The sequence below is a fragment of the Mizuhopecten yessoensis genome, unplaced genomic scaffold (assembly GCF_002113885.1).
Source record: "Mizuhopecten yessoensis strain PY_sf001 unplaced genomic scaffold, ASM211388v2 scaffold2515, whole genome shotgun sequence".
Taxonomy (NCBI): Eukaryota; Metazoa; Mollusca; class Bivalvia; order Pectinida; family Pectinidae; genus Mizuhopecten; species Mizuhopecten yessoensis.
Genome location: NW_018404584.1, coordinates 147,731 through 166,121, shown reverse-complemented (window position 1 = coordinate 166,121; position 18,391 = coordinate 147,731). Strand labels below are relative to the sequence as shown.

Sequence of the window (18,391 nt, the reverse complement as noted above, 5' to 3'; positions counted from 1 at the left end):
TGTAGAGAGGGAGGTCAGACTTACCAGGTAGGGTGAGGGGTTCACAATTTACAATGTAAAGAGAGATGTTTTGACTTACCAGGTAGGGTGAGAGATTCACACTTTACAATATAGAGGGGAGGTCAGACTTACCAGGTAGGTTGAGGGGTTCAATTACATTTTACAATGTAGAGAGGGATGTTCAGACTTACAAGGTAGGATGAGGGGTTCACACTTTACAAGGTAGAGAGGGAGGTCAGACTTACCAGGTAGGGCGAGGGGGCATTATCATCTGACAGCTGGAAGAAGTAGGCAGTAACAGGTATTGTCACATGTTTGGGACAGAAGCAGCCTCCGGCCCCAATCTCTGCTGTAAAGCCACTGACCACCCCAACAGGCTCTATTCGACCATTCAATACAGATTCCTAGAATTAGACAGACAACTTGTGTTATGCAGATTGAACACAAATGTAATGTTAACGGTCAAGCAGTTATATCCATACAACATGAACCCTCTTATGGCATAATATTAAATACCAGTATAAATGTCAATACAACATAAACCAAGAGGCCCATTGGGTCTGTATTACTCACCTGGTATGAATCTCGCACTTGCAACTTTAAAAGTGGACAAAAATAAAGCTACAGGCTAAATAGCATTACCACTAAAGAACCTGTTGATAGATTTTACCACACTTAGTCCCCTGCTACATTGAAAGTCTAAAAAGGCCATTAAGTTAAACTCCTTGATAGCCCTTCATCACACTATGCTACTGGCAACATATCATTACCCTAGGCCTCTTTGCTGTGATAGAGAAATCTCCAACCAGAGGGTTAGACAACCAAACAAACAAACAAGAGATCCCAGAGGGATCTTGGCGCCCACCTTTGTACCATCTTCATTAGTTCTTTGTCAGTTTGATCTTTTCTCTTCTTTCCTCTAATCTGTTTGATCGAGTCATGTTAACAGTGAATGCACCTTGAGGTAACTTTTGATCTGATGTGTATGAAAGCCAACCTTCAAAGTGAGTTTGTCATTTCACATATTTACTAGTACAGTACTTAATGTGAAAGAATTAGAATCGATCATTGCAATATGAGAAAGATGTTTAGTTCTTCTTTTAATCCATTTTGTTTTTATGATCAGTCTCATAATATAACATGCACAACGAGGGATCAAGGGGAACCTACATTTAAAATTTGAGAAAGATCCGTCAAGTTATTCCTGAGAGATAGTACTGACAAACCTTCAATGTCAAAAAGATGGCTGCCTGTCGGCCATGTTGTTTATCCGATCAGTCTCTAAAATTGCCCTGCACAGCTAGGACCAAGTGGACCTACATACAAAATTTCAGAAAGATCCCTCTAGTTCTTCCGGAGAAATAGCGGTAATAAACCTACACTATCAAAATCCAAGATGGCTACCTGTCGGCCATGTTGTTGATCCGATCAGTCTCAAAAGTTGTTCTGCACAGCTAAGGACCAAGGGGAACCTACGTATAAAATTTGAGAAAAAAACCTTTGGTACTTCTTGAGAAATAGCGATAACAAACTTTCACTATCAAAATCCAAGATGGCGGCCTGTCGGCCATGTTGTTTATCCAATCAGTCTAAAGAGTTGACCAGCACAGCTAAGGACCAAGGGGAACCTACAGTTAAAATTTGAGAAAGAGCCCTCTGGGACTTCTTGAGAAATAGCGATAACAAACTTTCACTATCAAAATCAAAGATGGCTGCCTGTTGGCCATGTTTTTTTAAACCGATCAGTCTCAAAAATTGCCCTGCACAGCTTAGGACCAAGGGGAACCTGCATATAAAATTTGAGAAAGATCCCTCTGGTACTTCTTGAGAAATAGCGATAACAAACTTTCACTATCAAAATCCAAGATGACTGCCTGTCGGCCATGTTGTTAATCCGATCAGTCTCAAAAGTTGCCCTGCACAGCTTAGGACCAACGGGAACCTATGTATAACATTTGAGAAAGATCCCTCTGATACTTCCCAAGAAAAAGCGATAACAAAATTTCAATATCAAAATCAAAGATGGCTGCCTGTTGGCCATGTTGTTTATCCAATCAGTCTCAAAAGTTGTCCAGCACAGCTAAGGACCAAGGGGAACATACGTATAAAATTTGAGAAAAAACCCCATTGGTACTTCTTGAGAAATAGCGATAACAAACTTTCACTATCAAAATCAAAGATGGCTGCCTGTCGGCCATGTTGTTTATCCTATCAGTCTCAAAAGTTGACCTGCACAGCTTAGGACCAAGGGGAACCTACAGTTAAAATTTGAGAAAGATCCCTCTGGGACTTCTTGAGAAATAGCGATAACAAACTTTCACTATCAAAATCAAAGATGGCTGCCTGTCCGCCATGTTGTTTTAAACCGATCAGTATCAAAAGTTGCCCTGCATAGCTTAGGACCAAGGGGAACCTGCATATAAAATTTGAGAAAGATCCCTCTGGGACTTCTTGAGAAATAGCGATAACAAACTTTCACTATCAAAATCAAAGATGGCTGCCTGTCGGCCATGTTGTTTATCCAATCAGTCTCAAAAGTTGCCCAGCACAGCTTAGGACCAAGGGGAACCTATGTATAAAATTTGTCAAAGATCCCTCTGGTACTTCTTGAGAAATAGCGATAACAAACTTTCAATATAAAAATCCAAGATGGCTGCCTGTTGGCCATGTTGTTTATCCGATCAGTCACAAAAAATGCCCTGCACAACTTAGGACCAAGGGGAACCTATGTATAACATTTGAGTAAGATCCCTCTGGTACTTCTTGAGAAATAGCGATAACAAACTTTCACTATCAAAATCAAAGATGGCTGCCTGTCGGCCATGTTGTTTATCCAATCAGTCTCAAAAGTTGCCCAGCACAGCTTAGGACCAAGGGGAACCTATGTATAAAATTTGTCAAAGATCCCTCTGGTACTTCTTGAGAAATAGCGATAACAAACTTTCAATATAAAAATCCAAGATGGCTGCCTGTTGGCCATGTTGTTTATCCGATCAGTCACAAAAAATGCCCTGCACAACTTAGGACCAAGGGGAACCTATGTATAACATTTGAGTAAGATCCCTCTGGTACTTCTTGAGAAATAGCGATAACAAACTTTCACTATCAAAATCAAAGATGGCTGCCTGTCGGCCATGTTGTTTATCCAATCAGTCTCAAAAGTTGCCCAGCACAGCTTAGGACCAAGGGGAACCTATGTATAAAATTTGTCAAAGATCCCTCTGGTACTTCTTGAGAAATAGCGATAACAAACTTTCAATATAAAAATCCAAGATGGCTGCCTGTTGGCCATGTTGTTTATCCGATCAGTCACAAAAAATGCCCTGCACAACTTAGGACCAAGGGGAACCTATGTATAACATTTGAGTAAGATCCCTCTGGTACTTCTTGAGAAATAGCGATAACAAACTTTCACTATCAAAATCAAAGATGGCTGCCTGTCGGCCATGTTGTTTATCCAATCAGTCTCAAAAGTTGCCCAGCACAGCTTAGGACCAAGGGGAACCTATGTATAAAATTTGTCAAAGATCCCTCTGGTACTTCTTGAGAAATAGCGATAACAAACTTTCAATATCAAAATCCAAGATGGCTGCCTGTCGGCCATGTTGTTTATCCGATCAGTCTCAAAAGTTGCCCTGCACAGCTAAGGACCAAGGGGAACCTACATATAAAATTTGAGAAAGATCCCTCTGGTACTTCTTGAGAAATAGCGATAACAAACTTTCACTATCAAAATCCAAGATGGCTGCCTGTCGGCCATGTTGTTTATCCGATCAGTCTCAAAAGTTGCCCTGCACAGCTAAGGACCAAGGGGAACCTACATATAAAATTTGAGAAAGATCCCTCTGGTACTTCTTGAGAAATAGCGATAACAAACTTTCACTATCAAAATCAAAGATGGCTGCCTGTCGGCCATGTTGTTTATCCGATCAGTCTCAAAAGTTGACCTGCACAGCTAAGGACCAAGGGGAACCTACATAGAAATTTGAGAAAGATCCCTCTGGGACTTCTTGAGAAATAGCGATAACAAACTTTCACTATCAAAATCAAAGATGGCTGCCTGTCGGCCATGTTCTTTTAAACCGATCAGTATTAAAAGTTGCCCTGCACAGCTAAGGACCAAGGGGAACCTACATATAAAATTTGAGAAAGATCCCTCTGATACCTCCAGAGAAATAGCGATAACAAACTTTCACTATCAAAATCCAAGATGGCTGCCTGTCGGCCATGTTGTTTTAAACCGATCAGTCTCAAAAGTTGCCCTGCACAGCTAAGGACCAAGGGGAACCTGCATATAAAATTTGAGAAAGATCCCTCTGGTACTTCTTGAGAAATACTGATAACAAGAATTGTTTAAGGACGGACGGCAGACGGCGGACCACGGACAGACCACGGACCACGGACGCAGGGTGATTTGAATATCACCCTGAGGGATGAAGATTTCTCTGTCACACCCTCAAGGTAGGGGATGATTGTTTTTCTCCCATCCTATTATTTCCTTCACAACTCCACCGACAGTAGTGTAAACAAAAACACATGTGGGGTATGAATATCTTCATTCACTTTTGATGACGTCACAATTACCGGTGACGCATTTTAATGATATCACAACTGAAAACGTGCTAATCGGCACAAGGCTATCTCCCTCTAGGGGGGTGACAAGCTGATTTTTTTCTGGCTAAAACGGGAGACACATCTGTGAAGGGTGGGAGAAAATATAATCTAATGGATGTCGTTGTTATTTATAAAGCTTCAAAATGTTACAGAAATGATTGTCATGAAATTATGAATACCAGTAGACTCTTTTGGGTTTTCAGTCCTAACATTAGCTTTGATTTGTGTTTTATGTCCTAGCAGCTGCTGTGTTCATTTAAGGACAAGCCAGGTTTTGGTGGTGAAGGACAACTCCTGACAACTGCATCACGTAGGGCTCGAACCCGCGACCTAGTGGATTATGTCCATAATAGTCAAGTTCTGCTCCAAGGAGTGGAAAACCTGACAATTTAATGCCAGTAAACAGCTCCAAGATTCTAATAATATTACAATGATCAACGCTCCATCATACTTTCAAGCACTTATTGAGGTCTATACAAACCCTAATAAAGTGTTTTAACTGAAGATATCAAAATACCTCGAAGTTTCCTAAGAGACAGTTGGTAGACGCTGGTGCACTGGTACTTAGTACTTTGCTGGAGTTGTCGTCGGCAACTCCGGTACATTCGGAATGGAGCACCAGCTTGGAACAGGACAAAGCACTACAAACAGATAACAGGCAGCTCTTGTTCAAAGATATGTAAAAAGAAAAAGTATATAATGTCAGGAATTGCATTGAAATGACATTAAACTTCAAAATGTCAGAAATCTGTTCAGTACCGAGAGATACTGTTTACTTGCCGACTGGGTCACCTACTTTTTGATGGCGCGAGCGTTGATCAGCGTGTTGTCGTAGTCAAATCGTCCCGTGGACTTCCTTTTCACTGGAGCCTATGGAAATACCAAAGATTTTGGATTTTTAATAAAAGTTTCAAGCAACTACGAATCATTATTATTCATATCTGTTATATATAGATATGGTGGAGGTGTAATGTTTCTAAAACTGTGACATACAATGCGCTATATCAATGTCAATATACATAAAAAGGTTCTTATTGAACAACGGTACAAGACTGGTCCCACGTGCATGGAGAACCATCTGATAATACATTGTACTAACATCGTATTTATACACAGAATTACTTTTTAAGACATTTAGTTCTATATATATGGGGCAAAGAAGCAATTCCAACAGTGTGGACAAGTTTAGGTTGTCAAATTTTCGGAGCAATCTGCTCCTTTATCAAGACACAGTGAAACAGGACAGTTACATGTACATATACATCATATATATTACAAGAAGATATAACTGATATACTAGAATTTAGCTATTATATAAAACCAATAGTCCCCTCGGCTAAAGACAGCCGAAGGCAGCAATTAAGCTGAGAGCATCGCGGACAAGGAACGCTGATGTAGAGGACCTATTCTTGCGCAAGATGCACTATCACATAAAGTGAGTCAACGAGAGATATCAAAAACGTGGAACATATTGTGCATGTGGAAATCTGGCCCGGTAAATGTGAGAAATCTCAATTTGCTATGGAATGTCTCATTATATATATATATAATAACACTTCTCATTACTTAACAACTTTTGCAATTATAAAGTTAATTATTACAAAACACACAAAAATAAAAATGAAAGTATTATACAAGGTCACACGGATGTCTGTGTAACTGTTGTCTCGGGACAACATACCATTACACTGAGGTATATGTGTGATATTTTTTTTAATTGATGGTATATGAACATCAATAAATTTGAAGTGAGTTCACTTGTTCAGCCCTGAAAACATGTCTAAATTGTAATGTTTCAAAGAGATTTTCCTTTAGAATGAGAGCCCCCCCCCCTGACACCCCCCACCTATCAGAGAGCCCCTCCAGTCCCCCACCACCCTCCATCATTTTGGACACATGTACAGTAATGTAAGTAAAACACTAACCAACCAACCAGCTTATTTTACTAGACAACAGCTTCAGGTGAGGATGCCCTTAACTCATTCACCCCTGAATACACATTTGAACTCTTCCAATTAAAAGGTTGGAATAGTTCATTATTAAATTTCAGGGGTGAATGAGTTAATTCAGGGGGAGTAACTCTTACCGGACTAGAACGGGAAGGTAGTCCAGTGGAGGTATTGAAGACCATTGCAGAGCTCCTATCCAGAGTCTGGCGGAACTCAAAGATGTCCGACTTCTGTGGCTTTTCCATCCGTAAGCACTGTGTTATAGCTTCCTCCTATTACGATGAAAGCATGGGACATCTGTGATTTTTTAATACTCTTTGATTTTCAAAGGGATTAATTGGAGAAAAATGCACCATTTTTACAAAATTGGAAAAAGTGAAAATATTTTCAATTATAATAACCATTACTTTTCTTGAACATCAAAATTTTATTTGTAATGAAAGAGATGCATTTATGCCACTTTTTTATTTTCTCTAAAAGGAAATTTCTACAATACTCCAAAAGAAAAGAAAATTTGACCCAATGGTATTGGTGTATATATACTTCAGCACATCTCGTACAAAACTTCTTTTGTTTCATTTAACAAATAATGTATTCACTAGTATAACATGCACACTTATACGCAAACCTGCTAAGTTTTCAACAATACAGTTGAAAGTCATAGATGCCAGCTGGTCAAAATGCAAATCAAACTTCCTTATTGCTGGTAATTTCAGCACGTTAACTTTCAAAGTCATCAAAATCAGTATCCCAGCACTAAAACTCTCAAGTTTTTGCTTTTTAATGTAAAAGTTTGTCTTTTTATGGAGTATATAATAGTATTTCAAAGCTTTAATAAACATGTCAGATGTTTGGATGAGCAAATGTGAGAGATTAAAAAATAAACTGTGGTCAACAATACAGTCACAAATACAGTTGACTTGGCAGGTATGGTATTGGTATCGGTCAAATCGTTCTAATGAGACTACAATTATAGCGTATTAATGAAATCACCAACAACTTAAGGTAATAGGTTTGTGTCACCATTTCTCAGTAGAGTTTCTTCAAATTTTGTAGTTATATTGCTTTGAAGTAAAGGAAATGTTCTGCCACAAAAAAAAATATAGGTTGTCAGAATTTTAAAGATTTTTGAAATTGAAATTTATGTAAAAATGAGTGAATTTTGAAAAAAAAATGAAAACCAATTTTTTGAAAAATAATGTAAATAAAAATTAAAATGCCATAGATAAGTATTGCATTAATGCATATCAATTTAATAAAAGCTGAAATTAAAAATTGACATTTTATAATAAAACCATATATATATATATATACAAATAGTAGTTGCATGTAAGAGTTATCTTTCTTGAAAAACTTCATAGTAGTGAACGAAATAGGTAGTCGGTTTCCTGAAGTACAGAAAAATTGACACAATGTGACTCATTGATAAAAAACAGCTGAATTAATGCCTGGAGTGCTTTGAAATACTTTAATATTGAGAGAACACACTGTTCTGTCAATATTAAACATACAATATTCATCAGTTTAACCCTTTCACCACTGTAGACCATAATGGACTCATCCAGATCAATGCATGGAACAGTCTACTAAAGTTACATAGGGGTGAAAGGGTTAAGATTAAACAAATGCAACTCTAAACTCATTAGAATATATGCGGAAATTGTGATACTGTCTCCCTACATTGGATTTTCAACTAGGGATGTTCTTCCTATTTCCGTTAATCAATACACTCATTCGACCTTAAGGTCATTGGAGTGTATTGATAAACGGAAACAGGAAGTATATCCCTAGTTGAAAATCCAATGTAGGGAGACAGTTACACAATTTCCGCAAATTCTAATGTTTAACATTAAACTGATGAATATTGTATGTGTATTATTGACAGAACATTGTGTTCTCTCAATATTAAAGTATTTCAAAGCAATCCAGGTTTTAATTCAGGTTTTTTTTTTATCAATGAGTCACATGTGTCCATTGTTCTGTACTTCAGGAAACCGGCTACCTATTTCACTACTGTGAAGTTTTTCAAGAACGATAACTCTTGCCTACAATTACTATGTGTATATGGTTTTATCATAAAATGTCAATTTTTATATCGTGTATAGAGGATAAAATTTACACAATTTCAGCATATATTAAATTGATATACATTTATGCAATACTAATATATGTCAGTATCATTTTTATTGACATGATTTTGTAAAAATATCGTGTCTTTCATTTTTTTTTCAAAATTCACTCCTTTTTACATAAATTTCCATTTAAAATCCTTAAAATTCTGACAACCTATATTTTTTTTGTGGCAGAAAATTTTATTTACATTAAAGCAATATAACTACAAAATTTGAAGAAATTCTACTTAGAAATGGTGACACAATCCTATTACCTTAAGGAATCTAAAAAAGCTATTGTAAACACACTACTATAGAACTGTTGTTGTTTACTTACATTGTGTAGGTTTCTTTGCAGCTCCTTTGTCAGTATGTGTTTGCACAGAGTTGCTCCCCCTGTCTTCCTACTCTTCGACAGGTTATTTTTATCACAGATATCGTCGCGTTTGGAGGCATCACCATTTACAGATGATCCTCCGTCATCACCTGTTACTACCGTAAGATCACAGTTAGCGTTTGAATTTCCTGTCCAATCACGGTTGTTGAAGTTTGACCCAGAAAGACTAGAATCACATTTTATATCAAGACTTGAGAATCCTCTCTCCAATTCAAAGTAAGAATCGTCCCTATTGTTACAGATTGGAACATCATGCTTTTCCTCACGAGTTACCTCCCCTTGCTGCTCTTTCTTTGCATTTGACAAGCTAAGGTCCGAGGATGCCTCCCAAGCATATGAAGAGACTGGAGGGGATCTCTTGGTTGAAACACCAGTGGATATAGAAGATGAGTTTGATGATAAATGGCTGGAAGTTAGTACATCATTACAATCTGAAAGACTGTTTGTGGGTGTCGAATCGTCAGAATATCCATTTTCAGAATTATCTTCAACATTTTGAGGAATTGAATGTTTCTTGGATAACACGGTCTCAGAATGATCGTTTTCACTACTGCTGAGACTAATTTCACAAGTTTCTAATTGGCAAAGACTAGGCCCGGGTTCTGAAAGACTCTTTTTAAACAAATGTCGTACAACAGAGTGCTTGGAATTTACTTTCTCAAGCTTTTTGGATTGATTTCGGTCCAATTTCATATCGTGTCGAGATTGGGGTTGTGGAACGTCTGTTTTCTTTTTGGTATCATCTCCTATGTAGAATCGACATTGTGTTAGTGGAATGTTATCAAGGGTTGTGCTGGTTTTCTCCGAAACAGGCACATGATGAGATAGACTAGAAAGGTAGGCTTCAATATCTTCAGATTTAAGTGGCTTCACTAAATCACTTATTGCATCCGACAGAACGCGATCCTCCGTTACGGTATCGTACTGGTCCCCTGGGGCGCCGAGGTCAATCTTTCGACGCTTGAAGAACACGGGAGATCCTTTCGTGTTCCCTGTGCTGGTGAGAAGAACCTTTGGGCTTGGTAAGCGCTTCACAAGAACAGAAGGTTCGTGACCCTTGGAGTAAGACGCTTCATGGTGATGATCCGACAAATCGAGAGGGTTTCCCCGAAATGTTTGTTTCATCGCAGATATCTTTTCGGAAATATTACCACTGGGCTTTTCAGATTCATAGCCAAGTCTTGAACAGGACTGACCAGTGTCTAGACTTTGGTCAGACTTCGGCCTCGTTTTGCATGTATTTCCTTCACTGAAGTGTTGATCGTTTAAATTATCGTCAATGAGAGAGAAATTTTCTAGTTTTTTGGTACGTTTTTGAGGTTGACTTTTTGGTGGTTTTCGTAATTCATACTGTGTTTCACAAGCAATGGAAGAATAACTCGACCAGCATTTTTTCCCTTCGATGTCGTCTTTTTGCATCACTGGTGAAGGATCAATGGAAGAGCACGAATCTGAATGCAGACCGCCATCCTTTTGTTTTCCAACAACTTTTGACTTGTCTGGAATCTCGTAGGGCGACGTGTATGTACATGGCTTTGGTTGAGAACAGACAGATTCTCTATCATAGCCTGGTCTAAGTCTGGCAGGTAAATGCTTCTTTACAGGTAGGCTTTGTTTCTTCTCATCGTACACACTGAATGGACTGGCCTCCCCCGCGCAGTGATCACCCTGCTGCACTGGGCTCTTACGTTTACGTGTGAGCCCACCCATGGTGTCCTCTTCAGTACAGAGGAATATTGGAATAGTCTGCTGGCGCGGAATAGACGATACTTCGGCACGTATTGCCGAATGTGACAGGTCAGCGATCGGGAAGTGGTGTTTTTCCGGTAAGGAAGTGAATCCATGACACACTGATTCACCAGGGGCGTACACCCTGAAACAGACAACACATATAATTATATATACCCTTCAGTAGTTCATGCTACAAGCTACATGCTGTCAAGAGTTTTGCCAATTTTGAACATCCTAAGGTAGGATTCCCATATACCATACTCTTATTGGCTGTGTAATATAGACTAATAGAATGTATCACACCTGTGTAAGATAGACTAATAAACTATATCACACCTGTGTAATATAGATTAATATAATGTATCACACCTGTGTAATATATACTAATATAATGTATCACACCTGTGTAATATAGACTAATAAACTTTATCCCACCTGTGTAATATAGACTAATAAACTTTATAACACCTGTGTCATATAGACTAATAAACTATATCACACCTGTGTAATATAGACTATTAGAATGTATCACACCTGTGTAATATAGACTAATAGAATGTATCACACCTGTGTAAGATAGACTAATAAACTATATCACACCTGTGTAATATAGACTAATAAACTTTATCACACCTGTGTAATATAGACTAATAAACTTTATCCCACCTGTGTAATATAGACTAATAAACTTTATCCCACCTGTGTAATATAGACTAATAAACTATATCACACCTGTGTAATATAGACTAATACACTATATCACACCTGTGTAATATAGACTAATAGAATGAATCATATGTTTACTCAGAATATGAGTGTTTTTGCATATTTGATAACTTCTGACCACTCCTGATAGCACTTTCGGTCACCCGTGTGATAAGTTTCTCGTAATGCACCCCCCCCCCACCCATGCGATAACAATTCTCGTAATGCACCTCCTGTTCGGAACACCTCTACTTCTGTATTGGATATGGGAAGCACCCGAAGCGTTCCGAGTAAAATTCAGATTTGCGTTGGGTTTTTGCTTAGACATTGTGTTGAGCAGACGTCAACAAACAAAATGTCAACAAACTAGGGAGAGGAAATACTTAATTCTCAAGCGTCTAGAATACTTGAATTGGATGACCTCATTGATAAGGAAAATGCGGAGAAGAGTGCATGGTTCGGTTGTGACGAGGACACGGAGACATTAGGAGACCCCCGATGTCATGGCGTTTCATCTGCAATGCATACTATAGTAGTAGTCGGACTAATAATTACTGACAGCAGCGATTTGAAACGATATTTATTCAGAATTGACTGAATATCATCTTGTAATAATCTGTTTCAGTTGACATTGTTGATTAAATTATCTAATTGTTTTTCCTGTTGCCTTGATTTTTTGTTATTTGAACATATGATAAAAAGTTTATAATATGACCATTTTGATATCATATCCCTTATCAGCCCTCGGTCCCGATATCAGCCTGAGGGGCCAAAGCTGATATCGGGACTCTCGGGCTGATAAGGGATATGATATCAAAATGGTCATATAATAACCTCTAAGTATCACACCTGTGTAATAAAGATTAATAGAATGTATCACACCTGTGTAATATAGACTAATAAACTATATCACACCTGTGTGATATAGACTAATATAATGTATCACACCTGTGTAATATAGATAAATAGAATATATCACTGCTGTGTGATAAAGAACAATTTCTAACCCTTATAAATATCTAGGCAGATAGGATTTGTGAAGATAATTCCATTATGTCTGCATGTCTGACATTTTAATTCAATTAATTTACTTAATAGGTATTCCTTACCATTTTTTAAAGGTTTATCTGTTTTGGTATACTCTTCTGCATATTTTACAAAACTGTGTTATTATTTCAATTGGCAAACAGGACAAAGTTAATTCAATTTAAAGTGTTAAATACTCAATTTAATAACAGTGTTTTCTAAACTTCATAGAACAAAATAGAGAAGTCAGCAGACATCTGACCACCTGAACAAACAAAACTAGGTCTTACCTGTAAACAACCTGTACCGGCAGATGCCCCCTCTGTGAGGTCAACCAAGAACTCAGTTGTGAGAAGTGGAGATAACTCCGCACGGCCTGTAGGAGAACCCTCCCAGTCACAAATGCAGCATCACATCTCTCCAGTCTTCTATTGAAATACAGAAATTGCCAGTTACATCTTGTTCAGTTTAAACATATTTTATTGACAACATATTGACAAAGGGATTGGTTGGTAAGTTTTTCCAATTTATCAATTGACTTTTCCCGTTACATCTTGTGGAAGATGTGTCTAAGAAAATACATTTCATCACACCTCATCAGACAAATGATAATTTTAAAAAGTCCTGAATACTAGAAGGTCCTCTACTCTATTGTTCAAGAAAACCATCCCAGATTTTTTTGTCCATGACTTTTTCTACATATTTCATAAAAAAATATAAAAAAAATTATGGTTTGGAATTTGTTTTCAGAAAAGATACAACGAAAATGTATTTCTCAACAATATGGATTTCACATATTAAGTAAATGATAGCAATTACAAGCAATTGTAAATATCCTGTATAAAATGGTATGACCATATACAAAACGACAATTTATCACAATTTCAAAACTTCATCAATCTCTTTTTAGGCCAAAATAAATAAGGGTCGGTAGGTTGGCAAATTTCCTTTTTAATATTTTTACTATGCTTAAATATATATATAGAGCACGATTTCTGACTTGAACATTGCTCATCACTAAATGCCCCAAAAAAATTCAGGGTAGGCTTAAAAATTTAGGGTCGGTATGGAAACTGGAAACACATTTTGTGTTTTGGCCTTAAGAATAGTTTACATAAATCTATGAACACATTATAGCTCAGTAAGATTTGACACACAGAAGATATTGTTTTAGTTTACGGAAACACCAAGTTGACATCATGATCAGACTGGTTATCTTACCGTTTGGACAAAATCTGGACGTCCCATCTCTCTAGTAGTGTCATTTCCTCTTGACTAGCCGCGATCGGACCAACCACAGTGCAAGTCTCCAGCTGACCATGATCACAATTTGGCATCAGGAACACATCGATTCGCATCGGTATCATATTCTTTGACAACATGAACATGTGCTTTTTCTGGAGGTCAGTTTTCCGGCACTGTAAGTTTGACAAATACAAAATTACTGTCAGATTGAAAGCTTGGTATTTGTATCATCAGCCTGCTTTTAGAGTCTGTTAACTCATTCACCCCTGATGACACATTTGAACTCCTTTGATTCAAAGGTTGGAATAGTTCATTACAAAATTTCAGGGGTGAATGAGTTAAACAGACTGATTCCCAAATGAACCTTGTTATATATGTTGCGAATCTGTCAGGAAAAAAACAACAAAATTTGCTAAAAAAAAAATTAAAAAAAATTTCAGGTCAATTATGAAATATTCTAATAACTCTGGTTACCTAAACTTATTTTAAAGTGGTAAAACAATTATATTTAATAATTCATTCAATTTTCGCAGTTTATCGACATTCGAAAAAAATCTTTATTCTTTTAATATTTTTATCCTAATTTGGATCCAGGGTCCCATCCCCAAAAACACCTGATATATCCCTTGACTTTGCTACATCAGCTGAAGTTCAGAAAAATCTAACTTTATACATGAATGTTTCTGAGAAAATCTGGAGTCACTTCCTGTAAAAACATATCGACAGTAGTTTACCAAGTACTGTAACAGGTTTGTCACACAGGAGCTTCGACCCCTTTACAGAGAAACAGTGAGGTCCTTTAAGGGGGCACTCATTTTTTCTGTTTCTATGACCACTTTTCCATGTACAGAGAGACTGCAGTACTAGTGGAGCCCCTTAGTTTACAGGTCATTCACTTTTTGTCTGTGTGTATTTTGACCTCTGACCCCTGTACAGGAAGACAACTTGGTCCATTCAGAGGGCACTCAGCTATTGTCTGTTTAATGACATGATCTCTGATCCATATTACAGGGGGCAGTGTGTGTCCTTAAAATTTATTTGACCTCTGACCCCTTTACATAGAGATAGTGTGGGGTCCTTTAAGGGGACATGCACCTGTTGTCTGTTTATATGACCTCTGACCCCTTTACATAGAGATAGTGTGGGGTCCTTTAAGGGGACACTTAACTGCTGTCTGTTTATTTGACCTCTGACCCCTTTACATAGAGATAGTGAGGGGTCCTTTAAGGAAACACTCAACTGCTGTCTGTTTATTTGACCTCTGACCTCTTTACATAGAGATAGTATGGGGTCCTTTAAGGGGACAATCAACTGCTGTCGGTTTATTTGACCTTTGACCCCTTTACATAGAGATAGTGCAGGGTCCTTTCAGGGGACACTTAACTATTGTCTGTTTATTTGACCTCTGACCTCTTTACATAGAGATAGTATGGGGTCCTTTAAGGGGACAATCAACTGCTGTCGGTTTATTTGACCTTTAACCCCTTTACATAGAGATAGTGCAGGGTCCTTTTAGGGGACACTTAACTATTGTCTGCTTATTTGATCTCTGACCCCTTTAATTTACATAGAGATAGTGTGGGGTCCTTTAAGGGAACACTCACATGTTGTCTGTTTACATGACCTCTGACCCCTTTACATAGAGAGAGTGAGGGGTCCTTTAAGGGGACACTCAACTGTTGTCTATTTATTTGACCTCTGACCCCTTTACATACAGATAGTGAGGGGTCCTTTAAGGGGACACTCAACTGCTGTCGGTTTATTTGACCTCTGACCCCTTTACATAGAGTTAGTGAGGGGTCCTTTAAGGGAACACTCACCTGTTGTCTGTTTATATGACCTCTGACCCCTTTACATAGAGATAGTGAGGAGTCCTTTAAGGGGACACTCAACTGCAGTCTGTTTTTTTTACCTCTGTCCCCTTTACATAGAGGTAGTGTGGGGTCCTTTCAGGGGACACTTACCTGTTGTCTGGTTATATGTCCTCTGACCTCTGACCCCTTTACGTAGAGATAGTGTGGGGTCCTTTCAGGGGACACTTACCTGTTGTCTGTGTTTATCACACACATGATCTCTGACCCCCTGTACAGGGAGACAGTGGGGACCCTCCACACGGCCTTTAGGGGACAGGTCAGGGGTTCTGGCCTCAGTCACTAACAATCCTATCTCAGCAAACAGATCTGCGGGAACCCACACAGTGTCCTCCATGTCTTGGCCACCTACAACAGAGGTACCACTGGTCAACTGAGTATATTATGCCACATGGTTGGATAATGATATGTATTTTGGAAAGGGGCTGCGGTGGCCAAGTGAATGATTAAGGCGTCAGACATTTTGCTATCACTAACCCTCCAACTCTTGGTCCCGGGTTCGAGACCTATGTGGGGCAGTTGCTAGGTGTACTGGCCATAGGTCAGTGGTTTTTTCTCCCGAGAACTTTGTCTTTCCTCCACCACAAAAAACTGGCATGTCTTTAAATGATAGTATAGCTGTTATTAGGATGTAAAACACAAACAAACAAAAGTATTTTGAAAAAACAGCCAGTGGCCTTTGCATGAACTTATTCACCCCTGAAGACACATTTGAACTCTTTCAGTTCAAAGGTTGGAATAGTTTATTATGAAATTTCAGGGGTGAATGAGTTAACGTTAGGATACTATCACTTTTTGCTGCTTACTAGTAGCCTGTAATATTACCTCTAAAACAATGACTACATTTGGAAACAGAAAGGAAAGAAAGATTTGTCAGTTTTCTTTCCTTAATGTTATTATAATAATTGATATAAGAAACCATATGATGTCCTACCACCATTGTTGCTTTCTGTTGAGAGAATTATGTTCCTATATTGTACATGATGTCTCAGAGTTAAATAGCATACCTGTCTGAAACTCACTAAATAATATAGACATTTGTCAGTGTAATATAGATATAGGTCAGTGTAATAGAGATATAGGTCAGTGTGATAGAGATATAGGTCAGTGTAATAGTGACATGTCAGTGTAATATAGATATAGTTGAGTGTAATACTAATAGAGACATAGGTCAATGTAATAGAGATATAATCAGTGTAATAGCAACATAGGTCAGAATAATAGACATATGTCAGTGTAATAGAGACATATAGGTCAGTGTAATAGAGACATATAGGTCAGTGTAATAAATATGTAGGTCAGTGTGATAGAGATATAGGTCAGTGTAATGAATATGTAGGTCAGTGTGATAGAGATATAGGTCAGTGTAATAGACATATAGCTATAGGTCAGTGTAACAGGGACATGTCAGGGTAATATAGATATAGGTCTGTGTAACAGAGACATGTCAGTGTAATAGGCATATAGGTCAGTGTAATAGCAACATAGGTCAGTGTAAAAGCAACACAGGTCAGTGTAAAAGCAACATAGGTCAGTGTAATAGACATATAGGTCAGTGTAACAGAGACACAGGTCAGTGTAATAGAGACATAGGTCAGTGTAATAGAGATACTGGTCAGTGTAATAGAGACATAGGTCAGAATAATATACATGTCAGTGTAATAGACATATAGGTGAGTGTAATGGAGATATAGGCCAGTGTAATACTAAAAGAGACATAGGTCAGTGTAATATAGATATAGGTCTGTGTAACAGAGACAAAGGTCAGTGTAACAGACATGTCAGTGTAATAGACATATAGGTCAGTGTAATAGAGACATAGGTCAGTGTAATAGAGACACAGGTCAGTGTAATAGAGACATAGGTCAGAATAATATACATGTCAGTGTAATAGACATATAGGTGAGTGTAATGGAGATATAGGCCAGTGTAATACTAATAGACATAGGTCAGTGTAATAGAGATATAGGTCAGTGTAATAGCAACATAGGTCAGAATAATAGACATAAGTCAGTGTAATAAAGATAAAGGTCAGTGTCACAGACATGTCAGTATAATAGACATATAGGTCAGTGTAATAGAGACATAGGTCAGTGTAATAGACATATATGTCAGTGAAATAAAGATATAGGTCAGTGTAACAGAGACATGTCAGTGTAATATAGATATAGGTGAGTGTAATGGAGATATAGGCCAGTGTAATACTAATAGAGATATAGGTCAGTGTAATAGTGACAGGTCAGAATAATAGACATATGTCAGTATAATAGAGACATAGGTCAGTGTAATAGAGACATATAGGTAAGTGTAATAGAGACATATAGGTCAGTGTAATAAAAAAGTATGTCAGTGTAATGGAGATTTAGGTCAGTATAATAGAGATATAGGTCAGTGTGATAGAGATATAGGTGAGTGTAATGGAAATATAGGCCAATGTAGTTCTAATAGAGATACAGGTCAGTGTAATAGACATATAGGTCAGTGTAACAGAGACATGTCAGTGTAATAGACATATAGGTCAGTGTAATAGAGACAAAGGTCAGTGTAACAGAGACATGTCAGTGTAATAGAGATACAGGTCAGTGTAATAGAGACATAGGTCAGTGTAACAGAGACATGTCAGTGTAATAGAGATACAGGTCAGTGTAATAGACATATAGGTCAGTGTAATAGAGACATAGGTCAGTGTAATAGAGACACAGGTCAGTGTAATAGCGACATAGGTCAGAATAATAGACATAT

General features: G+C 37.9%; 1 protein-coding gene across 1 annotated transcript in view; it reads right to left on the bottom strand.

Annotated features, from left to right (window-relative positions):
* The window catches only part of LOC110446097 (protein FAM214A-like), a gene marked incomplete at its 3' end in the record, with an annotated part of 32,828 nt that overhangs the window by 3,507 nt on the left and 10,930 nt on the right, over window positions 1–18,391 (bottom strand). Inside the window, exons 2-9 of the mRNA XM_021491063.1 lie at window positions 15,822–15,997; window positions 13,755–13,951; window positions 12,824–12,961; window positions 9,012–10,944; window positions 6,701–6,835; window positions 5,411–5,484; window positions 5,132–5,255; window positions 246–404 (exon numbers count right to left, since the gene is read on the bottom strand). Of these exons, the coding sequence (XP_021346738.1) occupies window positions 246–404; window positions 5,132–5,255; window positions 5,411–5,484; window positions 6,701–6,835; window positions 9,012–10,944; window positions 12,824–12,961; window positions 13,755–13,951; window positions 15,822–15,997 (2,936 nt within the window). The remainder of the gene's footprint in view (window positions 1–245; window positions 405–5,131; window positions 5,256–5,410; window positions 5,485–6,700; window positions 6,836–9,011; window positions 10,945–12,823; window positions 12,962–13,754; window positions 13,952–15,821; window positions 15,998–18,391) is intronic.